Genomic DNA, 26,047 nt, shown 5'->3' with positions numbered 1-26,047 from the left:
ACAGCCACTGGGGCATCAGCCGGGGCATCGGGGAGGGGCCGTCCCGCGCCAGGCTCTGTGCGACACGCTGCCCCTCCGCAGAGGAGTGGGACACACACCGGCCCCTGTGAGGTCGCCGGCGTTACCCCCTCGCCCGGCCCGCGCGCTACTCCCCCCCTGCACGCTACTCCCCCCCAGCCTGCGTGCTACCCCTCGCCCCCCCGTGCGCTACTCCCCCCCCGCACGCTACTCCCCCCCAGCCTGCGCGCTACCCCTCACCCGGCCCGCGCGCTACTCCCCCCCCCGCGTGCTACTCCCCCCCCGCACGCTACTCCCCCCGGCCTGCGCGCTACCCCTCTCCTGCCCCGCGCGCCCCCCCGGCCTGCGCGCTACTCCCCCCCGGCCCCGCGCGCTACCCCTCGCTCACCTCGTGCGTCCCCCTACCCCGCACGCTACTCCCCCCTGCACACTACACCCCCCCTGGCCTGCGCGCTACCCCTCGCTCGCCCCACGTGCCCCCCCGGCCTGCACGCTACTCCCCCCCGGCCCCGCGCGCTACTCCTCGCCCGCCTCGCGCATCCCCCCGGCCTGTGCGCTACGCCCTTGCCCGGCCCTGCACACCATCCCCCCCTCACGCCCTGCACATTATTGCCCCCTCGCCCGGCCCTGTGCGCTACTCCCCCTCCTGCACCATTCCCCCCTCGCCCGGCCCTGTGCGCTACTCCCCCTCCTGCACCATTCCCCCCTCGCCCGGCCCTGTGTGCTACTCCCCCCTCCTGCACCATTCCCCCCTCGCCCGGCCCTGTGCGCTACTCCCCTCCTGCACCATTCCCCCCTCGCCCGGCCCTGTGTGCTACTCCCCCTCCTGCACCATTCCCCCCTCGCCCGGCCCTGTGCGCTACTCCCCTCCTGCACCATTCCCCCCTCGCCCGGCCCTGTGCGCTACTCCCCCTCCTGCACCATTCCCCCCTCGCCCGGCCCTGTGCGCTACTCCCCCTCCTGCACCATTCCGCCCTCCCCCGGCCCTGTGCGCTACTCCCCCTCCTGCACCATTCCCCCCTCGCCCGGCCCTGTGCGCTACTCCCCCCTCCTGCACCATTCCCCCCTCGCCCGGCCCTGTGCGCTACTCCCCCTCCTGCACCATTCCCCCCTCGCCCGGCCCTGTGCGCTACTCCCCCTCCTGCACCATTCCCCCCTCGCCCGGCCCTGTGCGCTACTCCCCCTCCTGCACCATTCCCCCCTCGCCCGGCCCTGTGCGCTACTCCCCCTCCTGCACCATTCCCCCCTTGCCCGGCCCTGTGCGCTACTCCCCCTCCTGCACCATTCCCCCCTCGCCCGGCCCTGTGCGCTACTCCCCCTCCTGCACCATTCCCCCCTCGCCCGGCCCTGTGCGCTACTCCCCCCTCCTGCACCATTCCCCCCTCGCCCGGCCCTGTGTGCTACTCCCCCCTCCTGCACCATTCCCCCCTCGCCCGGCCCTGTGCGCTACTCCCCCTCCTGCACCATTCCCCCCTCGCCCGGCCCTGTGCGCTACTCCCCCTCCTGCACCATTCCCCCCTCGCCCGGCCCTGTGCGCTACTCCCCCCTCCTGCACCATTCCCCCCTCGCCCGGCCCTGTGCGCTACTCCCCCTCCTGCACCATTCCCCCCTCGCCCGGCCCTGTGCGCTACTCCCCCTCCTGCACCATTCCCCCCTCGCCCGGCCCTGTGCGCTACTCCCCCTCCTGCACCATTCCCCCCTCGCCCGGCCCTGTGCGCTACTCCCCTCCTGCACCATTCCCCCCTCGCCCGGCCCTGTGCGCTACTCCCCTCCTGCACCATTCCCCCCTCGCCCGGCCCTGTGCGCTACTCCCCCTCCTGCACCATTCCCCCCTCGCCCGGCCCTGTGCGCTACTCCCCCTCCTGCACCATTCCCCCCTCGCCCGGCCCTGTGCGCTACTCCCCCCTCCTGCACCATTCCCCCCTCGCCCGGCCCTGTGCGCTACTCCCCTCCTGCACCATTCCCCCCTCGCCCGGCCCTGTGCGCTACTCCCCCTCCTGCACCATTCCCCCCTCGCCCGGCCCTGTGCGCTACTCCCCCTCCTGCACCATTCCCCCCTCGCCCGGCCCTGTGCGCTACTCCCCTCCTGCACCATTCCCCCCTCGCCCGGTCCTGTGCGCTACTCCCCCCTCCTGCACCATTCCCCCCTCGCCCGGCCCTGTGCGCTACCCCCCCTCCTGCACCATTCCCCCCTCGCCCGGCCCTGTGCGCTACTCCCCCCTCCTGCACCATTCCCCCCTCGCCCGGCCCTGTGCGCTACTCCCCCTCCTGCACCATTCCCCCCTCGCCCGGCCCTGTGCGCTACTCCCCCTCCTGCACCATTCCCCCCTCGCCCGGCCCTGTGCGCTACTCCCCCTCCTGCACCATTCCCCCCTCGCCCGGCCCTGTGTGCTACTCCCCCTCCTGCACCATTCCCCCCTCGCCCGGCCCTGTGTGCTACTCCCCCCTCCTGCACCATTCCCCCCTCGCCCGGCCCTGTGTGCTACTCCCCCTCCTGCACCATTCCCCCCTCGCCCGGCCCTGTGCGCTACTCCCCTCCTGCACCATTCCCCCCTCGCCCGGCCCTGTGCGCTACTCCCCCTCCTGCACCATTCCCCCCTCGCCCGGCCCTGTGCGCTACTCCCCCTCCTGCACCATTCCCCCCTTGCCCGGCCCTGTGTGCTACTCCCCCCTCCTGCACCATTCCCCCCTCCCCCGGCCCTGTGCGCTACTCCCCCCTCCTGCACCATTCCCCCCTTGCCCGGCCCTGTGCGCTACTCCCCCTCCTGCACCATTCCCCCCTCGCCCGGCCCTGTGCGCTACTCCCCCCTCCTGCACCATTCCCCCCTCGCCCGGCCCTGTGCGCTACTCCCCCTCCTGCACCATTCCCCCCTCGCCCGGCCCTGTGCGCTACTCCCCCTCCTGCACCATTCCCCCCTCGCCCGGCCCTGTGCGCTACTCCCCCTCCTGCACCATTCCCCCCTCGCCCGGCCCTGTGCGCTACTCCCCCTCCTGCACCATTCCCCCCTCGCCCGGCCCTGTGCGCTACTCCCCCTCCTGCACCATTCCCCCTTCGCCCGGCCCTGTGCGCTACTCCCCTCCTGCACCATTCCCCCCTCGCCCGGCCCTGTGCGCTACTCCCCTCCTGCACCATTCCCCCCTCGCCCGGCCCTGTGCGCTACTCCCCCTCCTGCACCATTCCCCCCTCGCCCGGCCCTGTGCGCTACTCCCCTCCTGCACCATTCCCCCCTCGCCCGGCCCTGTGTGCTACTCCCCCTCCTGCACCATTCCCCCCTCGCCCGGCCCTGTGCGCTACTCCCCTCCTGCACCATTCCCCCCTCGCCCGGCCCTGTGCGCTACCCCCCCTCCTGCGCCAATTCCCCCCTCGCCCGGCCCTGTGCGCTACTCCCCCTCCTGCACCATTCCCCCCTCGCCCGGCCCTGTGCGCTACCCCCCCTCCTGCGCCAATTCCCCCCTCGCCCGGCCCTGTGCGCTACTCCCCCTCCTGCACCATTCCCCCCTCGCCCGGCCCTGTGCGCTACTCCCCTCCTGCACCATTCCCCCCTCGCCCGGCCCTGTGCGCTACTCCCCCTCCTGCACCATTCCCCCCTCGCCCGGCCCTGTGCGCTACTCCCCTCCTGCACCATTCCCCCCTCGCCCGGCCCTGTGCGCTACTCCCCCTCCTGCACCATTCCCCCCTTGCCCGGCCCTGTGCGCTACTCCCCCTCCTGCACCATTCCCCCCTTGCCCGGCCCTGTGCGCTACTCCCTCTCCTGCACCATTCCCCCCTTGCCCGGCCCTGTGCGCTACTCCCCCTCCTGCACCATTCCCCCCTCGCCCGGCCCTGTGTGCTACTCCCCCCTCCTGCACCATTCCCCCCTCGCCCGGCCCTGTGCGCTACTCCCCCTCCTGCACCATTCCCCCCTTGCCCGGCCCTGTGCGCTACTCCCCCTCCTGCACCATTCCCCCCTCGCCCGGCCCTGTGTGCTACTCCCCCTCCTGCACCATTCCCCCCTCGCCCGGCCCTGTGCGCTACCCCCCCTCCTGCACCATTCCCCCCTCGCCCGGCCCTGTGCGCCTGTGATGGCATGTTGGGGCCCCCGACCTGCACCCCCCTCGGCAGCCAGAGGGGACTCTCGGGCGGCCGGTAGAGTAGAAGGGTCACTGGTTCCCAGCGTGGGGCGATGTGGGCGCAGGCAGCCTCCTCGGGGGGGCTCCTGGGCCCTGACCCCCCCTCTCCTGCTCCCAGCCCACTAGCCTCATCGGACTCACGCTCCCAGCAAGGGGTCACGGCCCCACGCAGCCCCGCTCCTGGCTTGGTTCAGTTTCCTCCACCTAGCCCAGGTGTCCGGCCGGGCGGGGCCCCCTCAGTCTCTGCAGAGCATCATAGGCCAGTAGGGGTCCCACAGCCCAGCACGGCCACCAGTGGCTCCAGGGCACAGGGCGCACGGCCCCTCCGGGAGCAGATGGAGCGAGGTCACTCAGCCCGTGGCCTGGGGAGGTTCGCCCCCCCCCGGGTACAGCATCAGCTGTGACATTGGTGCCCCCTTTGCTTGGGCCTGCGGCTGCACGGCTGTGGGGGCCAGCGCAGGGCCCCTCTCTGCAGTCGCACCAGCCCTTCCCCTCCCTCGGGCTCTGCCCAGGGTCTCTGGCCTGCCCACGAGCCTTTCCCGCAAAGCCAGGACATCCCCCACCCCCGACGCTCCGTCTGGGGAGGCCTCCCCCCCACAACTCTCAGCAAGCCCAAGGCCCCCCCCTCTGCACCCTGGCTCGCTCAGGGGAACCCGGTGGGCGCTTGGGGCACCCCCTGTGCAGTCGGGGGAGGCAGGGACTCGTCCCAGTCCTGCGGGTGCCGGTGCATGAAGGTCTCCAGCGTCTGCTTCAGGGTCCCATTAGGCCCGCTGGACTGGGGTGATACGCCGAGGCCCAGGGGTGCTGGACCATTTCTCCCACAAGCACCGGAGCGGGGCCGACGGGCAGTGGATCCCTGGTCCGTGAGGACCCCCTGGGGAACCCCCCTGCTGGAAAGGGCCGGCAGCGCGTCTGCCACCGTGTCTGCCTGGCTAGAGGGCAGGGCCACGGCCCCGGGGCAGCGCGTAGCAAGATCCACCACCAGGATGTATTGGTTCCCCGTCCGGGTGGCCTAGCCAAGGGCCCCACTATCTCTATCGCTGCCTTCCGGAACCGCTCCGCTCCGATGGGCCGGCGCCTCCAGGCGGCTTCCCCTGGTGCCCCGCGAAGGGGACGTCGTGGGCCAGGTACAGCAGCCTGGGGCGATACTTTTAGGGGGACCAGCAGCTGCCACTGGACCCCCCACACCCCCACCTGCTCTGGGGGAGCCATTCCCGGAACAGGAATCCCCCCCCCAGGAACCTCCCCTGGCCGCCTGCCCCCAGGGCTGAGCTGCGCCCAGGCCAGTCCGGTCCCTCAGCCTCTGCAAGGGGGGGTCCGCCTGCACCTCCGCCTGGAATTCAGGAGCCGGGGCAGGGACAGGGACCTCCCCCCCCCCCGCCTGGGTCCAAGGTCCTAGCCCTGCTGATCCCGGGCCCCTGGGGCCTCTTGTCTGCTGGGGTGGGGCCCTGCGCCACCTGCAGGGAGCCCCCCCCGGGTCAGGGCCGCAAGCCCCTCGCTGGTTCTGGGTACGGCTAGCGCCCAGAGAACTGTGGGGTCCTCCTGGCCACTCCTCTAGGTCACCCCCCATCAGCATCCCAGCGGGCAGGTGCTGGTGACCCCTCCTTGGCCCCCCATCTCAGATGCACCCGGGCTCCGGGCACCTCGAACGGGTCCCGTCTCTGCCCCTCAGGGTCAGCTGGGCACCGTGTGGTCTGGGGCCTCGGGCCGGGCCAGCGTCACCTCCCCCGTGTCCCAGTCGCCCGTCACCGCCCTGCCAGCCGCCTGCAGGGGCACGAGGCTCTGGCTCCGCAGGGGCCGCCCTGCCCCACCCGGCACACAGAGAGACCCGCCTCCCCCCACCCGGCACACGGAGACCCGCCTCCCCCACCCGGCACACAGAGAGACCCGCCTCCCCCCTCCCGGCACACGGAGACCCGCCTCCCCCCACCCGGCACACGGAGAGACCCGCCTCCCCCACCCGGCACACGGAGAGACCCGCCCCCCCCACCCGGCACACGGAGAGACCCGCCTCCCCCCACCCGGCACACGGAGACCCGCCTCCCCCACCCGGCACACGGAGAGACCCGCCTCCCCCCACCCGGCACACGGAGAGACCCGCCTCCCCCACCCGGCACACGGAGAGACCCGCCCCCCCCACCCGGCACACGGAGAGACCCGCCTCCCCCACCCGGCACACAGAGAGACCCGCCTCCCCCACCCAGCACACGGAGACCCGCCTCCCCCCACCCGGCACACGGAGAGACCCGCCCCCACCACCCGGCACACAGAGACCCGCCCCCCCCACCCGGCACACGGAGAGACCCGCCTCCCCCCACCCGGCACACAGAGACCCGCCTCCCCCACCCGGCACACGGAGAGACCCGCCCCCCCCACCCGGCACACGGAGAGACCCGCCTCCCCCACCCAGCACACGGAGAGACCCGCCCCCCCCACCCGGCACACAGAGACCCGCCCCCCCCACCCGGCACACAGAGAGACCCGCCTCCCCCCACCCGGCACACAGAGAGACCCGCCTCCCCCACCCGGCACACAGAGAGACCCGCCTCCCCCACCCGGCACACGGAGAGACCCGCCTCCCCCCACCCGGCACACAGAGACCCGCCTCCCCCACCCGGCACACGGAGAGACCCGCCTCCCCCACCCGGCACACAGAGACCCGCCTCCCCCACCCGGCACACGGAGACCCGCCTCCCCCACCCGGCACACAGAGAGACCCGCCTCCCCCACCCGGCACACAGAGAGACCCGCCTCCCCCACCCGGCACACGGAGAGACCCGCCTCCCCCCACCCGGCACACAGAGACCCCCCCCCCACCCGGCACACGGAGAGACCCGCCTCCCCCCACCCGGCACACAGAGACCCGCCTCCCCCACCCGGCACACGGAGAGACCCGCCTCCCCCACCCGGCACACAGAGACCCGCCTCCCCCACCCGGCACACAGAGAGACCCGCCTCCCCCACCCGGCACACGGAGACCCGCCTCCCCCACCCGGCACACAGAGAGACCCGCCTCCCCCCACCCGGCACACGGAGAGACCCGCCTCCCCCACCCGGCACACGGAGACCCGCCCCCCAACCCGGCACACAGAGAGACCCGCCTCCCCCACCCGGCACACGGAGACCCGCCCCCCCCACCCGGCACACGGAGAGACCCGCCTCCCCCCACCCGGCACACAGAGACCCGCCTCCCCCACCCGGCACACGGAGAGACCCGCCTCCCCCACCCGGCACACAGAGACCCGCCTCCCCCACCCGGCACACGGAGACCCGCCTCCCCCCACCCGGCACACGGAGAGACCCGCCCCCCCCACCCGGCACACGGAGACCCGCCTCCCCCACCCGGCACACGGAGAGACCCGCCCCCCCCACCCGGCACACGGAGACCCGCCTCCCCCACCCGGCACACGGAGAGACCCGCCCCCCCCCACCCGGCACACAGAGAGACCCGCCCCCCCCACCCGGCACACGGAGACCCGCCTCCCCCCACCCGGCACACGGAGACCCGCCTCCCCCACCCGGCACACGGAGAGACCCGCCCCCCCCACCCGGCACACGGAGACCCGCCTCCCCCACCCGGCACACGGAGAGACCCGCCTCCCCCCACCCGGCACACAGAGACCCGCCCCCCAACCCGGCACACAGAGAGACCCGCCTCCCCCCACCCGGCACACGGAGACCCGCCTCCCCCACCCGGCACACAGAGACCCGCCCCCCAACCCGGCACACAGAGAGACCCGCCTCCCCCCACCCGGCACACAGAGACCCGCCCCCCAACCCGGCACACAGAGAGACCCGCCCCCCCAACCCGGCACACAGAGACCCGCCTCCCCCACCCGGCACACGGAGAGACCCGCCTCCCCCCACCCGGCACACAGAGACCCGCCTCCCCCCACCCGGCACACGGAGACCCGCCTCCCCCACCCGGCACACAGAGACCCGCCTCCCCCCACCCGGCACACGGAGACCCGCCTCCCCCACCCGGCACACAGAGAGACCCGCCTCCCCCACCCGGCACACGGAGAGACCCGCCTCCCCCCACCCGGCACACAGAGACCCGCCTCCCCCACCCGGCACACAGAGAGACCCGCCTCCCCCCACCCGGCACACAGAGACCCGCCTCCCCCACCCGGCACACAGAGACCCGCCCCCCCCCCACCCGGCACACGGAGAGACCCGCCTCCCCCACCCGGCACACGGAGAGACCCGCCCCCCCCACCCGGCACACAGAGACCCGCCCCCCCCCCCACCCGGCACACGGAGAGACCCGCCCCCCCCCCCACCCGGCACACGGAGACCCGCCTCCCCCACCCGGCACACGGAGAGACCCGCCCCCCCCCACCCGGCACACAGAGACCCGCCTCCCCCACCCGGCACACGGAGAGACCCGCCCCCCCCCCACCCGGCACACGGAGACCCGCCCCCCCCACCCGGCACACAGAGACCCGCCTCCCCCAACCCGGCACACGGAGACCCGCCTCCCCCACCCGGCACACGGAGACCCGCCCCCCCCACCCGGCACACAGAGACCCGCCTCCCCCACCCGGCACACGGAGAGACCCGCCTCCCCCACCCGGCACACGGAGAGACCCGCCTCCGCCACCCGGCACACGGAGAGACCCGCCCCCCCCCCACCCGGCACACGGAGACCCGCCTCCCCCAACCCGGCACACAGAGACCCGCCCCCCCCACCCGGCACACGGAGACCCGCCTCCCCCACCCGGCACACGGAGACCCGCCTCCCCCAACCCGGCACACAGAGACCCGCCTCCCCCACCCGGCACACGGAGACCCGCCTCCCCCACCCGGCACACAGAGAGACCCGCCTCCGCCACCCGGCACACGGAGAGACCCGCCCCCCCCCCACCCGGCACACAGAGACCCGCCCCCCCCCGCCCGGCACACAGAGACCCGCCCCCCCCACCCGGCACACGGAGAGACCCGCCTCCCCCACCCGGCACACAGAGACCCGCCTCCCCAACCCGGCACACAGAGACCCGCCTCCGGAGCATCAGGTCTCTCCAAGGAGCCGGCCTGAACAGCCTCCCTCTCCCCCCGCCCCCGGGGCAGCCGGCTCCTCCTCCAGCCCCACCCAGTGAACCCCGGGAAGTCTCGGGTTGTGGGGCCGGTCTGGGGCTTTGGGGCACTGAGCCCGTTTGTGCCCCTTTGCCCACAGCGATGACAGGTCAGGACCTGTGGGCCCCTTTGGGCCGGCTGCTCCTCTGGGCCCTGACTGGCCCTCTGGGGGGAGGATGGCTGGTCCCCCCTTCCTGGGCTCGCCCCGTAGGCGCCTCCCCCAGTCGCACAGCCAGGAACCGTCTCTCCAGGCCTCCCTCGCCCCCGGACCAGCTGTGTGGGAGCTCCTCGGCCAGCTTTGCCGTGCCGCGGGGTCTTCCGGCCCCCAGCCACCGCCTCAGGTCGGACGAGCACGTTGGCTAGACCCACTCCAGGACCGTCAGCGTAACCAGGCCCTCTGCGGACAGGGCCCCGCACTGAACGTCCCCCTGCAGCCGTACTGCGCCGGGCGGGAGGCCAGGTCTACACAGTTCTCCTCAGGGCCCTTCTGCGCCTCTTGGACTCTGCTCCGGTACGGCTTGGGGTCAGCCCAAACTTGGGCAGCAGGGCCTGTTTGACCCTTGTAGTCCCCCGGCTGCAGCCCCTCCAGCTGGCCAAGCACCCCTGCAGCCTTCTGATCCAGCAAAGGGTGAGCTGCTGGAGCCAGTCGGCTGGGGGGACCTGGCGCAACTCGCAGACTCGCTTGAAAGAGTTAAGGAATCCGTCCACTTCCCTAAGACCTTACACCATGACCGCATGAACCTCTCAAAGTGGCAGTGCTGGGCCCCTCCCTACTCACCGCAGCCGGGGCTCTCGGCTTCTCCGTTCCAACATGGTCTGCTCGTGCTGCCGCTGCTCCCGACGGTCCTCCAATTCCTTTAGCTGCAGCTCGATCTCCAGCCACCGCAGCTCCTCTGAGGGAGAGCCTCCCTGGGATGAATTGCTGCTGGCCCAGTGTGGCCTCTTGGGCCCCGCGCCAGTCTACTGGACTCCAGCCCCTCCCTTCTGCTTCAGAGTCTGAAACACGCTCGGGATGCCTGGCTGCTCCCAGCCGGGACAGGATCCAGGCCCACGGAACGGTCATTCTCTTCCAGCCAGGCAATTATCAGAGAACCCCAGGGCTGGAAGAGACCTCAAAAGGTCAAGTCCAGCCCCCTGCCCAAAAACCAATCCCAACTAAATCAACCCGGCCAGGGCTTTGTCAAGCCAAGACAAACACCTCTAGGGATGGAGACTCCACCTCCTCCCTAGGGAACCCAGCTCAGCACTTCTACACCCGCCTAGGGAAAGAGTTTTTCCTAATATCCAACCTAGACCTCTCCCACCACAACTTGAGCCCATTGCTCCTTGTTCTGCATCCGTCACCACTGAGAACAGCCTCTCTCCATCCTCTTTGGAACCTCCCTTCAGGAAGTTGAAGGCTGCTATCAAATCCCCCCTCACTCTTCTCTTCTGCAGACTAAACAGACCCAAGTCCCTCAGGGTATGTCTACACTATCCCACTAGTTCGAACTAGGGGGGTGACGGCGCGTTGGGGTCCCCCGTCTCCTGCACCCCGAAATGGCACAAACAGACTGCACCAGCCGGTGGGATAGAGGAAGTTTATTGCCTCTCCAGGATACAGCACAGCACAGATGTAGTCTGGTCACAGAGCTGGGCTAGGATGCCTCAGGCCCCCTTGAGTTGGGGGGAGACTGGGCCCCTAAACTCCAGCTCCTCTCCCTAGGCTGTCTCCTCCATCCTCACAGACAGCCAGCAACCAACTAACTAACTTCCCGCCCTGCCCCCCAGCCAGGGCAGCATTCCACCTTCCTTTGTTCCTCTCCATGGGGGGTGTCTGGCCACTGGTTCAACAAGTTTGGCCTTACCTCTGCCTAGTGAGGTTTTCCCTGCTGGGTCTTGCTCCAGACAGCAGGGGTCACCACAGCCCAGCAAGTACCCCCACTACGTCACAGGGGGTAATGTAGGCATACCGCACTTGCAAATGAAGCCCAGGATTTGCATTTCCCGGGCTTCATTTGCATAAGCGGGGAGCCGCCATTTTTAAATCCCGGCTGGTTCGAACCCCGTGCAGCGCGGCTACACGCGGCACGAACTAGGTAGTTCGAACTAGGCTTCCTATTCCGTTCCACGAGGAGTAACAGTAGTTCAGAATAGGAAGCCTAGTTCGAGTACTTCAGCTTTTCCCACATCATCTGTCACTAGGTTACCTCCCTCAACCAGTAACATCCCCACACCCTCTCTGATCACCCTGGGTATGTCTACACTACCCCGCTAGTTCGAACTAGGAGGGTAATGTAGGCATACCGCACTTGCAAATGAAGCCCGGGATTTGAATTTCCCGGGCTTCATTTGCATAAGCGGGGAGCCGCCATTTTTAAAACCCCGCTGGTTCGAACCCCGTGCAGCGCGGCTACACGGGACACGAACTAGGTAGTTTGAACTAGGATTCCTATTCCGAACTACCGGTACACCTCGTTCCACGCGGTGTACCAGTAGTTCAGAATAGGAATCCTAGTTCGAGCCCCGTGTAGCCGCGCTGCACGGGGTTCGAACCAGCGGGGTTTTAAAAATGGCGGCTCCCTGCTTATGCAAATGAAGTCCGGGAAATTCAAATCCCGGGCTTCATTTGCAAGTGCGGTATGCCTACATTACCCCTCTACTTCGAACTAGGAGGGTAGTGTAGACATACCCCCTCTTATTGCTAACATGCCTGTAGAAACCTTTGTTCCCCTTCACATCCCTTGCCAGCTGCAATTCCAATTGAGCTTTCACCTTCCTGATAACTCCCCTGCATTCTCGAGCAATTTATTTATCCTCCTCCCTAGTCGTCTGGCCAAGTTTCCACTTCTTGTAGCTTCCTTTTTGTGTTTAAGCTCACCAAGCATTTCCCCAGTAAGCCAATCTGGTCGCCTACTATATTTACTTTTCTTACCGCACATCAGGATGGTTTCTTCCTGTGCCTTCAATAAGGCTTCTTTAAAATACTGCCAGCTCTCCTGGACTCCTTTCCCTTTCATGTTAATATCCCAGGGGATTCTGCCCATCAGATCTTGGAGGGAATCAAAGTCTGCTCTTCTGAAGTCCAGGGTGTGTATTTTGCTGCTCTCCTTTCTTCCTTTGTTCAGGATCCTGAAATCTACCATCTCATGATCACTGCTTCCCAGGTTGTCACCCACCTCTACTTCCCCTATTAGTTCCTCCTGGCCCCGGTCGGTTCCTTCAGCACCTGTACCAGGAAGTTATCCCCAACATTCTCCAAAAACTTCCTGGATTGCCTGTGTACTGCTGTATTGGTTTCCCAACAGATGTCAGGGTGATTAAAGTCCCCAACGAGAACCAGGGCCTGCGATCTGGAAGCTTCTCTCAGGGTATGTCTACACTAGAAAGTTAGTTCGAACTAACGGACGTTAGTTCGAACTAACTTTCCTATGCGCTACACTAGCGCTCCGCTAGTTCGAATTTGAATCGAACTAGCGGAGCGCTTAGTTCGAACTAGGTAAACCTCATTTTACGAGGACTAACGCCTAGTTCGAACTAGCTAGTTCGAACTAAGGGCTGTGTAGCCCTTTAGTTCGAACTAGTGGGAGGCTAGCCCTCCCCAGGTTTCCCTGGTGGCCACTCTGGCCAACACCAGGGAAACTCTATGCCCCCCTCCCGGCCCCGGACCCCTTAAAGGGGCACGGGCTGGCTACGGTGCCCGTGCCAGGTGCAAGCCTGCCAGCACCCAGCTAGCAGACCCTGCACCTGGCACGGCACAGAGCCACCCACCCGATGCCCCCCAGCCCACCCCCTCTTGCCGGGACCAGGCTGGCGGCTCCCGGGAGCTTGCCCTGGACCGCAAGAGGCGGGCACCTTCCTGGGCTAGTGCGGACATCGTGGACCTCGTCCATGATCTCCGCACTAGGCACAGGAAAGTGGCCGTCTAGGGCAGGAGAGCTGCCAGCCTGGCCACCCAGGACCAGGTGTGCATGAAAATCAAGGGGGTCCACTGAGACCCCCGACACTGAGCCCTGAGCTTACAATGGCCGTCCTGGGTCAGACCAAAGGTCCATCTAGCCCAGTAGCCTGTCTGCCCACAGCGGCCAACCCTAGGGACCCTGGAGGGGATGGACCGAAGACAATGACCAAGCCATTTGTCTCGTGCCATCCCTCTCCAGCCTTCCACAAACTTTGGGCAGGGACACCACTCCTACCCTCTGGCTAATAGGACTCCATGGACCCAACCTCCATGACTTGATCTCACTTCCCTTTAAACTCTGTTCTAGTTGTAGCCTTCACAGCCTCCTGCAGCAAGGAGTTCCACAGGTTAACTATTTGCTTTGTCAAGAACAACAACTTTCTCTTACTAGTTTCAAGCCTGCTACCCATTCCTTTCCTTTGGTGTCCTCTAGTCCTTCTTTATGGGATCTCAGGAAGAACTTTTCTGAATGCACCCTCTCCACCCAACCCCTGCTTTTACAGACTTCTATCCTGTCCCCCCTCCGTCTCCTCTTTTCTAAGCTGAACAGTCCCAGTCTCTGTAGCCTCTCTTCATCTGGGACCTGTTCCCAACCCCTGATCATGTTAGTTGCCCTCCCCTCTCCCAGCCTTTCTCTTCCCCTCTCCCACCTCCTTTTCCCAGTCTCCCCCAGTTTTTTTCAATAAAGACAGAGTCAATGTTGGAAGAAACGTTATCTTTATTTTGTACATCAAGAAGAAGGGGGGCTAAGGAAGGGTAAGTGGAAGGAGGTGAGGGAGGAATGGGGTACGAGCCCCCGATGGGGAGGACTGGGCTGGCTCTGCGGGCTTCTGGGGGTGGAAGCTCTCCTGCAGCCCCCCAATTACTCCCTCTCCCCAGATGGCAGCCTGCGGCAAGTGCAGCCGGGCTGATGGCCGAGTGGTGTGATGTGCCCAGTGTGGGCACTCAGGGCACTCCAAGCCAGAACTTCTTTGCAAGCGGGGCACCCCTTAGAACTGTGTGTCCGGGGTGGGGGTCGGGACCCTTTAAGCGCAGCCCTCGGCTAGCCTGAGACAGTATCTCCATGCTCTAAGTCCTCCTTTTATGCCCTGCCGGCACTGCTTCCGGCCATCATTAAGCCCTGTTCAGAGTCCACTCAATGTGGACTTACTAGTTCGAACTAGCAAAACGCTAGTTCGAACTAGTTTTTAGTTCTAGATGCGTTAGTTCGAACTAGCTTAGTTCGAATTAACTAATTCGAACTAAGTTAGTTCGAACTAGCGCTGTAGTGTAGACGTACCCTCAGTTGTCCAAAGAAAGCCTCATTTACCTCATGCACCTGATCCGGTGGTCTATAGCAGACACCAACCACAACATCACCCCTGTTGCTTCCACCTCCAAATTTAACCCAAAGACTCTCAAGAGGTTTTTCTCCCTCTATAGACTGGAGCTCCGAGCAATCATAGTGCTCTCTTACACACAGTGGAACTCTTCCTCATTTTCTCCCCGCCTGTTCTTCCTGAACAGTCTATACCCTTCCATGACATGCTCCAGTCATGGGAGTCATCCCACCAAGTCGCCATTATTCCAATCAAATCATAATTCTTTGACTGGGCAGGGCTTCTAATTCTTCCTCTTTGTTTCCCAGGCTTCTCGCATTTGTGTACAAACACCTTAGATAGCCAGTTGATTGCCCGACCTTCTCCATTGTTGCTCCTTCCTCCTTGTGTTTCTTCCCAGAATCTGACTTCTCCACTTACCTCAGGGCTTTGGTCTCCGTCCCCCAATGAACCTAGTTTAAAGCCTCCCCAGGAGGTTTGCCAGCCTGCCCGCGGAGATGCTCTTTCCTCTCTTGGTTAGGTGGATCCCATCTCTTCCTAACACTCCTTGTGCCCGGAACAGAGTCCCATGGTCGGAGAAACCAAAGCCCTCTCTGCGACACTGTGACGGCACGTTGGGGGTTCCCCGTCCCCTGCACCCCGAAATGGCACAAACAGACTGTACCAGCCAGTGGAATTGAGGGTGGTTTATTGCTCCTCCAGCACAGCGCAGCACAGATGTAATCTGGTTACAGGAACTGGGCTAGGAGGCCTCAGGCCCCCTTGAGATGGGGGAGACTGGGCCCCTAAACTCCAGCTCCTCTCCCTAGGCTGTCTCATCCATCCTCCCAGACAGCCACCAACCAACTCAATTCCCTTGCAGCCCTGCCCCCGCAGTCAGGGCAGCATTCCACCTTCCTTTGTTCCTCTCCATGGGGGGTGTGTGGCCACTGGTTCAACCAGTTTGGCCTTACCTCTGCCTAGCGAGGTTTTCCCTGCTGGGTCTTGCTCCAGACAGCAGGGGTCACCACAGCCCAGCAATTACCCCCACTACGTCACAGTTCTCCCCCCTCCGAGAGCGAACTGAGCAGGGTCACTCCGCTCGTGACCTAGGGAAGTTCGGGTCCTCTGCGTGGGAACCCGCCCTGGGGACATGGGTGCTCCCCTTGACTCAGGCCGACCGTGGCCAGGCCCCACATGAGCTGGCTTCCCTCTGTCCACTCGCCGTCCCGCTCCAGGGCGACTGGCCCAGGCCTGTCCTCGGGGGTCACTCCCACCCTTCCGCTGGCCTTGATCTCTGGCCAGGGTCTCTCGGGCCGGGGCCATGAGCCCAGCGAGCCTTCTCTGGACAGCCAGGGCGGCTTCCACCCCCGAAGCTCCATCCAGGGAGGACTTCCCCTCCCATAACTCTCTCAGCAAGCCCAGAGGGTCTATCTGGGGTAGAGACTCCCAAGCCGCTTTCCTCCTGTCTTGGGCCTTCCCGCCCCTCTGGCAGGAGTCACAGGACCGGCAGTACCGCTGCACGGCTGTAAAGATTCCCGGCCAATAGAAGTGCTGGAGCAGCTTCAGCCGGGTGCTCCGGATCCCCCGGTGGCCCCCAACGGGGACATCGTGGGCCAAATACAGCAGCTCGAGGCGATACTTTCGGGGTACGACCAGCTGCCGCTGGACACCCCATGCCCTCGCCTTCCTGGGGGGGAGCCACTCACGGAACAGGAGCCCACGCTCCCGCAGGAATCTCTCCTGGCCACCTCTCCCCCGGGGCTGAGCTGCACGGAGGCCAGCCTGGTCCCTCAGCCTCTGCAAGGAGGGGTCTGCCTGCACCTCAGCCTGGAATTCAGCTGCTGAGGCAGGGATCGGGACCTGTCCCCCACCTCTGCCTAGGTCCGGAGTCCCAGCCTGGCTGGACCCCGTGTCCACTGGGATGGGACCCTGAGGACGCTGCCAGGAGTCCTTCCCTGGGCCCACGTTGTCAGCCCCCCGCTGGCTCTGGCTCCGGGTAGTGACTAGAGCCAGCTGGGATTCATGGGGCCACTCCTCTAGGTCATTCTCCATCAGCACCTCGGTGGGCAAGTGCGGGTGCACCCCCACTTCCTTGAGGCCCTCCTTGGCCCCCCATTTCAGATGCACCCTGGCTACAGGCACCTTAAACGGGGACCCGTCTATGCCCTTCAGGGTCAGCTGCGCGTGGGGTAGTATCCGCTCCGGGGCCACTATGTCGGATCGGGCCAGAGTCACCTCCGCCCCCGTGTCCCAGAAGCCCGTCACCTTCCTACCATCCACCTCCAGGGGTATGAGGCACTCGCTCCGCAGGGGCCGTCCTGCCCCCACCCGGTACACGGAGAAATCCGCCTCCTGAGAATCAGACCTCCCAGGGGAGGTGCACTGAGCATCCTTCCCCTCTCTCTGAGCTGAGGTTTGCCTGCCAGCCCCTGCCTCTGGGGCAGCCTGCCCTTCCTCCCGCCCCAGCCAGTTAACCCTGGAAAGTCCCCGGTCCTGGGACCTGGTGCACTGAGCCCTCTTGTGGCCTTTTTGCCCACAGCGATGGCAAGTTAGGCTTTGGGCTGTCTCTGTCCAGGCCCTGGCTAGTTCTCTGGGGCGCAGACGACCTGTTCCTTGGTCTCGCCCCGTAGTTGACTCCCTCCGTCGCTCAGCCGAGATCCGGTCTCTGCGCGGTTCCCTCTCTCTCCGGGACTCCCGTTCACACCCGGACCGGCTCTCCGTGAACTCATCCGCCAGTCTCCCGGCCTCCTGGGGGTTCTCTGGTCTCCGGTCCTTGAGCCAGAGCCTCAGTTTGGGTGGGCACGCTTCATAGAACTGCTCCATCATGACCAGCTTGAGCAGCTCCTCTGCGGTCTGGGCTCCGACTCCAGACACCCACTTGCGGCAGTATTGCGCCAGGCGGGAGGCCAGGTCCACATAGGTCTCCCGTGGCCCTTTCTGTACCCCCCGGAACTTCTTCCTGTACATCTCGGGGGTCAGCCCGAACTTGTGCAGCAGGGCCTCCTTGACTCGGTTGTAATCCCCTGGCTGTAGGTCCTCCAGCTGGCTGAGCACTCCGGCCGCCTCCTGGCTCAGTGCGGGGATGAGCTCCTGCAGCCAGTCAGCTGGGGGGACCCGTTGCAGTCCACAGGCCCTCTCAAAGGCACTGAGGAACCCGTCTATGTCACCCATGTCCTTCAGTTGGGCCACCACGAGCCTCTCCAAGCGTCTGGCAGTCCTGGGACCCTGGGGCCCATCCGCACTTGGCGCAGCCGGTGCCCCGCCGGTTCTCCGCTCTGCCATGGCCAGCTCATGCTGCCGCTGCCTCTCTCGATCTTGGCGCTCCTTCTCTCGATCTTGGCGCTCCCTCTCTCGGTCCTTTACTTCCAATTCCCTGATCCGCAGCTGGATCTCCAGCTGCCGCAGCTCCGCTGGGCTGGCCCCTGCCCTAGATGGGCTACGGCTTGCAGGCCTCCCGGGAGACGCTGTCTCATCTCTCCGGTGGGTTCCAGCGCTCCTCCCCCTCTCTGAGCCTGACACACTCTCAGGGGGGGTCTGGCTGCTTCCCCTGGGGACAAGATCCTGGCCCCGTGGCTGGTCATTCTCTTCCAGCTGGGCAATCAGCTGGGCCTTGGTTGCTTTCTGCACAGGCAAGCCCCTCTCTCTGCACAGCTCCACCAGCTCTGCCTTCAAGAGTCGGGCGTAGGCCATCTGCCCGCTGGGCCCCTTGGTGCAGACTCACCAGTCTAGTGCTGCAGCGCCCCACGATTCCCAGGAACCGCTTCACTCTGTCTCCAGCACGCCTGGCTCCAGGGCTCTTGCTTCTACTGCGCCTTGTCGCTTGCCGCTGGGAGCTTCATCCACGGGGTGCAGTGCATCCCACTCCTGACACCAGTGTGACGGCACGTTGGGGGTTCCCCGTCCCCTGCACCCCGAAATGGCACAAACAGACTGTACCAGCCAGTGGAATTGAGGGTGGTTTATTGCTCCTCCAGCACAGCGCAGCACAGATGTAATCTGGTTACAGGAACTGGGCTAGGAGGCCTCAGGCCCCCTTGAGATGGGGGAGACTGGGCCCCTAAACTCCAGCTCCTCTCCCTAGGCTGTCTCATCCATCCTCCCAGACAGCCACCAACCAACTCAATTCCCTTGCAGCCCTGCCCCCGCAGTCAGGGCAGCATTCCACCTTCCTTTGTTCCTCTCCATGGGGGGTGTGTGGCCACTGGTTCAACCAGTTTGGCCTTACCTCTGCCTAGCGAGGTTTTCCCTGCTGGGTCTTGCTCCAGACAGCAGGGGTCACCACAGCCCAGCAATTACCCCCACTACGTCACAGACACCACCTGCGCAACCTCGCACTGACGTCCTCAATTCACTTTCCTACCCGGACCTTTTCCTTCAACCGGAAGGATGGACAAGAACACCACTTGCGCTTCAAATTCCCTGATCCTTTTTCCCAGCCCTACATAATCTGCAGCGGCCCGCTCAAGGTCATTCTTGGCCGTAGCATGAGTTCCTATGGCAGAGGCAGGAAGGGGCAGCGATCCGAAGGTTTGATCAGTTTTAGAAGAATCTCGGTCACATGCTGAATGCGAGTTCCCGGCAAGCAGCGCACTTCTCGAGATTGCAGGTCTGGACGGCAGATGGACGACTCAGTCCCGCTTAGGAGGGAGTCCCTGACCCTCACCACCCGTCTTCTTCTTTTGGCTTTGGTTGATTTCCCCATGGGCAGGCCCCTCCCCCTGCACAGCCCCACGATGTCTGCCTTGAGGAGTCGGGTGTAGGCCATCTCCCCGCTGTTCCTGGGGGTGCGGATTCACCGTCCATGACTCCCAGGAAGATCCCCTCAGCGTGCCAGGTTCCTTGAGCATAACTCCCCCATCCTGGAGGACACAGCTTCTCCGCAGCCACACTCGGGTTAAGCCGCCTGCCCCTCCGGTTCCTGGAATTGCATCTCTCTGTCTCCAGCGCACCTGGTTCTTGCAAGCCCCCCTCCTTCCTCTGTGCCCCAGGCACTTACTGCTGGATGCTCCATCCACGGGGTGCAATGCATCCCACTCCTGACACCACGGTGACAGCAGTCGGGGAGACCCCGACCCTGCACCCCCATCCACAGCCAGATGTGACTCTCGGTGGCTAGTAGAGTAGAAAGTTTTATTGGTTTCCAGGGACACGGCGCAGCATGGGATCAATGTGAGCGCAGGCGGCCTCCTCTGGGGGGGCTCCTGGGCCCTGAACCCCCCTTTCCTGCTCCCAGTCTGTTCTCCCCATCCCCCGCTGGGCACCGCACATGGACACACCCAGTCTCTGCAGACCAGCCCAGAGCAGGAGGGGTCACACCCAGCGCAACACAACAACCAGTGAACACCAAGCCAGCGTGGATCCAGGGCCACAGAGAGTGGCCATTCCCCCCTTGCCTGGCCCCTGTGTGCCCTCCACCCACCCCAGTGATTGCTGCTGCTGATTGAGCTCAAGGGCTGCATTCCCAGGGGATGAAGGCCGCAATGTGAAGGGACACTGGCTGGCCCGTGGCTGATGGGTACTACCCCCTGCGGCGGGCCCGGGACCGGTGGGGCAGGAGGGAGCTGGCGGGCCCGGGTCCGGCGGGGCAGGAGGGAGCTGGCGGGCCCGGGACCGGCGGGGCAGGGGGGAGCTGGCGGGCCCGGGTCCGGCGGGGCAGGAGGGAGCTGGCGGGCCCGGGACCGGTGGGGCAGGGGGGAGCCGGCGGGCCCGGGACCGGCAGGGCAGGGGGGAGCCAGCTGGAGGCGCCCACGCCCCTACGGCGGGACAGGGACTGGCGGGGCAGGGGGGAGCCGGCTGGAGGTGCCCGCGACCCTGCGGCGGGACAGGGACTGGCGGGGTAGGGGGGAGCCGGCTGGAGGCGCCCACGCCCCTACGGTGGGACAGGGACTGGCGGGGCAGGGGGGGAGCCAGCTGGAGGCGCCCACGCCCCTACGGTGGGACAGGGACTGGCGGGGGATGGGGGAGCCGGCTGGAGGCGCCCACGCCCCTACGGCGGGACAGGGACTGGCGGGGCAGGGGGGAGCCGGCTGGAGGCGCCCACGCCCCTGCGGCGGGCCCGGGACTGGCGGGGGATGGGGGAGCCGGCTGGAGGCGCCCACGCCCCTACGGCGGGACAGGGACTGGCGGGGGATGGGGGAGCCGGCTGGAGGCGCCCACGCCCCTACGGCGGGACAGGGACTGGCGGGGGATGGGGGAGCCGGCTGGAGGCGCCCGCGCCCCTACGGCGGGACAGGGACTGGCGGGGCAGGGGGGAGCCGGCTGGAGGCGCCCGCGCCCCTACGGCGGGACAGGGACTGGCGGGGCAGGGGGGAGCCGGCTGGAGGCGCCCGCGCCCCTACGGCGGGACAGGGACTGGCGGGGCAGGGGGGAGCCGGCTGGAGGCGCCCGCGCCCCTACGGCGGGACAGGGACTGGCGGGGCAGGGGGGAGCCGGCTGGAGGCGCCCGCGCCCCTACGGCGGGACAGGGACTGGCGGGGCAGGGGGGAGCCGGCTGGAGGCGCCCGCGCCCCTACGGCGGGACAGGGACTGGCGGGGCAGGGGGGAGCCGGCTGGAGGCGCCCGCGCCCCTACGGCGGGACAGGGACTGGCGGGGCAGGGGGGAGCCGGCTGGAGGCGCCCGCGCCCCTACGGCGGGACAGGGACTGGCGGGGGATGGGGGAGCCGGCTGGAGGCGCCCGCGCCCCTACGGCGGGACAGGGACTGGCGGGGGATGGGGGAGCCGGCTGGAGGCGCCCGCGCCCCTACGGCGGGACAGGGACTGGCGGGGGATGGGGGAGCCGGCTGGAGGCGCCCGCGCCCCTACGGCGGGACAGGGACTGGCGGGGGATGGGGGAGCCGGCTGGAGGCGCCCGCGCCCCTACGGCGGGACAGGGACTGGCGGGGGATGGGGGAGCCGGCTGGAGGCGCCCGCGCCCCTACGGCGGGACAGGGACTGGCGGGGCAGGGGGGAGCCGGCTGGAGGCGCCCGCGCCCCTACGGCGGGACAGGGACTGGCGGGGGATGGGGGAGCCGGCTGGAGGCGCCCGCGCCCCTACGGCGGGACAGGGACTGGCGGGGGATGGGGGAGCCGGCTGGAGGCGCCCACGCCCCTACGGCGGGCCCGGGACTGGCGGGGGATGGGGGAGCCGGCTGGAGGCGCCCGCGCCCCTACGGCGGGCCCGGGACTGGCGGGGGATGGGGGAGCCGGCTGGAGGCGCCCACGCCCCTACGGCGGGACAGGGACTGGCGGGGGATGGGGGAGCCGGCTGGAGGCGCCCACGCCCCTACGGCGGGCCCGGGACTGGCGGGGGATGGGGGAGCCGGCTGGAGGCGCCCGCGCCCCTACGGCGGGACAGGGACTGGCGGGGGATGGGGGAGCCGGCTGGAGGCGCCCACGCCCCTACGGCGGGCCCGGGACTGGCGGGGGATGGGGGAGCCGGCTGGAGGCGCCCGCGCCCCTACGGCGGGCCCGGGACTGGCGGGGGATGGGGGAGCCGGCTGGAGGCGCCCGCGCCCCTACGGCGGGCCCGGGACTGGCGGGGGATGGGGGAGCCGGCTGGAGGCGCCCGCGCCCCTACGGCGGGACAGGGACTGGCGGGGGATGGGGGAGCCGGCTGGAGGCGCCCACGCCCCTACGGCGGGCCCGGGACTGGCGGGGGATGGGGGAGCCGGCTGGAGGCGCCCGCGCCCCTACGGCGGGACAGGGACTGGCGGGGGATGGGGGAGCCGGCTGGAGGCGCCCACGCCCCTACGGCGGGCCCGGGACTGGCTTGCTCGCCAGCAGTAACTCTCTCCCTTGCCCTGCAGGCCTCTTCCTTGCCCATGTCCATCATCATCGTGGGAGTGGGCCCGGCGGAGTTTGATGGTGAGTTCTGTGCCAGGTGCATTGTGGGTGTGCAGGGCTGACCATCTAGCAGTAGCCATGTCACAGCGTGGCGGAGTCCCCGGGCCCCGCCCCCCCACCCACAGCCAGGCGGGACTCTCGGGCGGCAGGTAGAGGAGCAGGTCTGTTGGTCCCAGGGACACGGCGCAGCGTTGCCAGCACGGGGACCGGGAGCCGCCAGTGCAATCCCTCTAGGGGACGGGACCCCTCACGCCAGCATCCGGTCCCGGCCGCCCACCCCCTCTGTCCTGCCCGAGGTGCTACGTGACTGGCTGCCTGCGTTTCCCTAGGACCTGGGCCATTCTGTACCTGCCTCCCTCAGGAGGCCCCCCCAGAACCCCCATCTGCCGCTCAGCACCACACAGTCACACAGAGCAGCACGGGACAGTGGGACTCACACAGTGTGAATCCCATCCCCCCTCGCAGGGCCCTCCCCCAGCCACGGGTCCAGCGCTGGCAGGGAGCTGCTGCCCCACAGAGCCGCGGGGGGGGGCAGGCGGGGGCAGCTGCTGGGCACAGGATGTCTGCTGTGCACTCAGGAGAAGCGGGCAGCACCCACTGTGTTGCGGCTCTGGATTGGCCCAGCCCAGGCCCATGGGGACGGGTGCTGGGGACAGGGGAGGGCCAGCTGGCCAGTGCTGAGTGCAGTCCCTGTCCCCAGCCATGGAAGAACTGGACGGGGACGATGTGCGGGTCTCCTGCCGGGGACGCTATGCAGAGAGGGACATTGTGCAGGTAACCAGCCCGCGCGCCCTGTGCCGCCCTGACCCAGCATGGCCCTCGGGACGGCATGGTGCAGGGACATGAGGGCTGTGGCAGGACCTTGGGCCCTTGGGCCCCTAGATGCAACTGCAGCCCCTCTGCTGCCCATCCCATGGTCCCTGGCAGGCATGGGGCAGGAGGGCAGCTCCTGTGCTCTCTCTGCCTGGAGCCAGAGCATGATGGCTCTTACCCAAGAACTGAGGGTGTGGCCCCAGAGCTCCCTGCAATAGCTGCAGCCGGGTGCTGGGGTCTCCGCGCTGCACCTGGTAGCTGCAGCTGGGCGCTGGGGTCCCCACGCTGCCCCCGTTGGTTGCTGCCAAGCACTGGGGTCCCCGCGCTGCTCCCGTTGGTTGCTGCCAAGCACTGGAGTCCCCGCGCTGTCCCCGGTAGCTGTCGGGCGCTGGGGTTCCCGCGCTGCCCCCGTTGGTTGCTGCCAAGCACTGGGGTCCCCGCGCTGTCCCCGGTAGCTGTCGGGCGCTGGGGTTCCCGCGCTGCCCCCGGTAGCTGCCGGGCGCTGGGGTTCCCGCGCTGTCCCCGGTAGCTGCCGGGCGCTGGGGTTCCCGCGCTGTCCCCGGTAGCTGTCGGGCGCTGGGGTTCCCGCGCTGCCCCCGGTAGCTGTCGGGCGCTGGGGTTCCCGCGCTGCCCCCGGTAGCTGTCGGGCGCTGGGGTCCCCGCGCTGTCCCCGGTAGCTGCCGGGCGCTGGGGTCCCCGCGCTGTCCCCGGTAGCTGCCGGGCGCTGGGGTCCCCGCGCTGTCCCCGGTAGCTGCCGGGCGCTGGGGTCCCCGCGCTGTCCCCGGTAGCTGTCGGGCGCTGGGGTTCCCGCGCTGTCCCCGGTAGCTGCCGGGCGCTGGGGTCCCCGCGCTGTCCCCGGTAGCTGCCGGGCGCTGGGGTCCCCGCGCTGTCCCCGGTAGCTGTCGGGCGCTGGGGTCCCCGCGCTGCCCCCGGTAGCTGCCGGGCGCTGGGGTCCCCGCGCTGCCCCCGGTAGCTGCCGGGCGCTGGGGTCCCCGCGCTGCCCCCGGTAGCTGCCGGGCGCTGGGGTCCCCGCGCTGTCCCCGGTAGCTGCCGGGCGCTGGGGTCCCCGCGCTGCCCCCGGTAGCTGCCGGGCGCTGGGGTTCCCGCGCTGTCCCCGGTAGCTGCCGGGCGCTGGGGTCCCCGCGCTGCCCCCGGTAGCTGCCGGGCGCTGGGGTTCCCGCGCTGTCCCCGGTAGCTGCCGGGCGCTGGGGTCCCCGCGCTGTCCCCGGTAGCTGCCGGGCGCTGGGGTCCCCGCGCTGTCCCCGGTAGCTGCCGGGCGCTGGGGTCCCCGCGCTGTCCCCGGTAGCTGCCGGGCGCTGGGGTTCCCGCGCTGTCCCCGGTAGCTGCCGGGCGCTGGGGTCCCCGCGCTGCCCCCGGTAGCTGCTGGGCGCTGGGGTCCCCGCGCTGTCCCCGGTAGCTGCCGGGCGCTGGGGTCCCCGCGCTGTCCCCGGTAGCTGCCGGGCGCTGGGGTCCCCGCGCTGTCCCCGGTAGCTGCCGGGCGCTGGGGTTCCCGCGCTGTCCCCGGTAGCTGCCGGGCGCTGGGGTCCCCGCGCTGTCCCCGGTAGCTGCCGGGCGCTGGGGTCCCCGCGCTGTCCCCGGTAGCTGCCGGGCGCTGGGGATCCCGCGCTGTCCCCGGTAGCTGCCGGGCGCTGGGGTTCCCGCGCTGTCCCCGGTACCTGCCGGGCGCTGGGGTCCCCGCGCTGTCCCCGGTACCTGCCGGGCGCTGGGGTCCCCGCGCTGTCCCCGGTACCTGCCGGGCGCTCGGGTCCCCGCGCTGTCCCCGGTACCTGTCGGGCGCTGGGGTTCCCGCGCTGTCCCCGGTACCTGTCGGGCGCTGGGGTTCCCGCGCTGTCCCCGGTAGCTGCCGGGCGCTGGGGTCCCCGCGCTGTCCCCGGTAGCTGCCGGGCGCTGGGGTTCCCGCGCTGCCCCCGTTGGTTGCTGCCAAGCACTGGGGTCCCCGCGCTGCTCCCGTTGGTTGCTGCCAAGCACTGGGGTCCCCGCGCTGTCCCCGGTAGCTGCCGGGCGCTGGGGTTCCCGCGCTGTCCCCGGTAGCTGCCGGGCGCTGGGGTTCCCGCGCTGTCCCCGGTAGCTGCCGGGCGCTGGGGTCCCCGCGCTGTCCCCGGTAGCTGTCGGGCGCTGGGGTTCCCGCGCTGTCCCCGGTAGCTGTCGGGCGCTGGGGTTCCCGCGCTGTCCCCGGTAGCTGCCGGGCGCTGGGGTCCCCGCGCTGTCCCCGGTACCTGCCGGGCGCTGGGGTCCCCGCGCTGTCCCCGGTAGCTGCCGGGCGCTGGGGTCCCCGCGCTGTCCCCGGTAGCTGTCGGGCGCTGGGGTCCCCGCGCTGTCCCCGGTAGCTGCCGGGCGCTGGGGTCCCCGCGCTGTCCCCGGTAGCTGTCGGGCGCTGGGGTCCCCGCGCTGTCCCCGGTAGCTGCCGGGCGCTGGGGTCCCCGCGCTGTCCCCGGTAGCTGCCGGGCGCTGGGGTCCCCGTGCTGTCCCCGGTAGCTGCTTGTCCTGTGTTGCAGTTCGTGCCATTCCGGGACTACGTGGATCACTCTGGGAACCAAGTGCTGAGCATGGCGCGCTTGGCCAAAGACGTGCTGGCCGAGATCCCGGAGCAGCTGCTGTCCTACATGAAGAGTCGGGACATCAAGCCCCGCCCTGCCGACACACAGTAGCTCCTCCGCTGTGTAGCCTCAACCAGTCGGACCCCAGGCCTGAGCCCCCCTAGCACGTGCCTGCTGGAGCCGCGCTGCCGTCGCCTCCCCCAGCTGCTTCCGCTGGAGGCTGCTTTGCAGGGCCCTGCAGGGCTGGCTCTGCCCCTCCATCACTGGAGATGGCCTGGCCCAGGAAGGCCCTTCCTCTGGCTGGTGGCTGGGCTCCCTTCCCCGCCAGCTGCCGGCAGCCCAGGGGCTGGGAGCAAGGCAGGGCTGAGGCGTCAGCTGGCCAGATCCTGACAATAAAGCTTTATAGTTG

General features: G+C 68.4%; 1 protein-coding gene across 4 annotated transcripts in view; it reads left to right on the top strand.

Annotated features, from left to right (window-relative positions):
* Window positions 1–26,047, top strand: part of CPNE9 (copine family member 9) — an 80,488-nt gene extending 54,441 nt beyond the window's left edge. For all 4 annotated transcript variants that reach the window (XM_089781340.1, XM_089781341.1, XM_089781343.1 and 1 more), the window contains 3 exons: window positions 22,231–22,288; window positions 22,968–23,041; window positions 25,597–26,047. In XM_089781340.1, coding sequence (XP_089637466.1) covers window positions 22,231–22,288; window positions 22,968–23,041; window positions 25,597–25,749 — 285 coding nt within the window. In that variant the 3' untranslated portion in view covers window positions 25,750–26,047. The remainder of the gene's footprint in view (window positions 1–22,230; window positions 22,289–22,967; window positions 23,042–25,596) is intronic.

This window comes from Pelodiscus sinensis, chromosome 11 (genome assembly GCF_052426305.1).
Source record: "Pelodiscus sinensis isolate ZL-2025 chromosome 11, ASM5242630v1, whole genome shotgun sequence".
Classification (NCBI taxonomy): Eukaryota; Metazoa; Chordata; order Testudines; family Trionychidae; genus Pelodiscus; species Pelodiscus sinensis.
The sequence above is the reverse complement of the archived record's forward strand: the minus strand, read 5'-3'. Positions and strand labels throughout refer to the sequence as shown.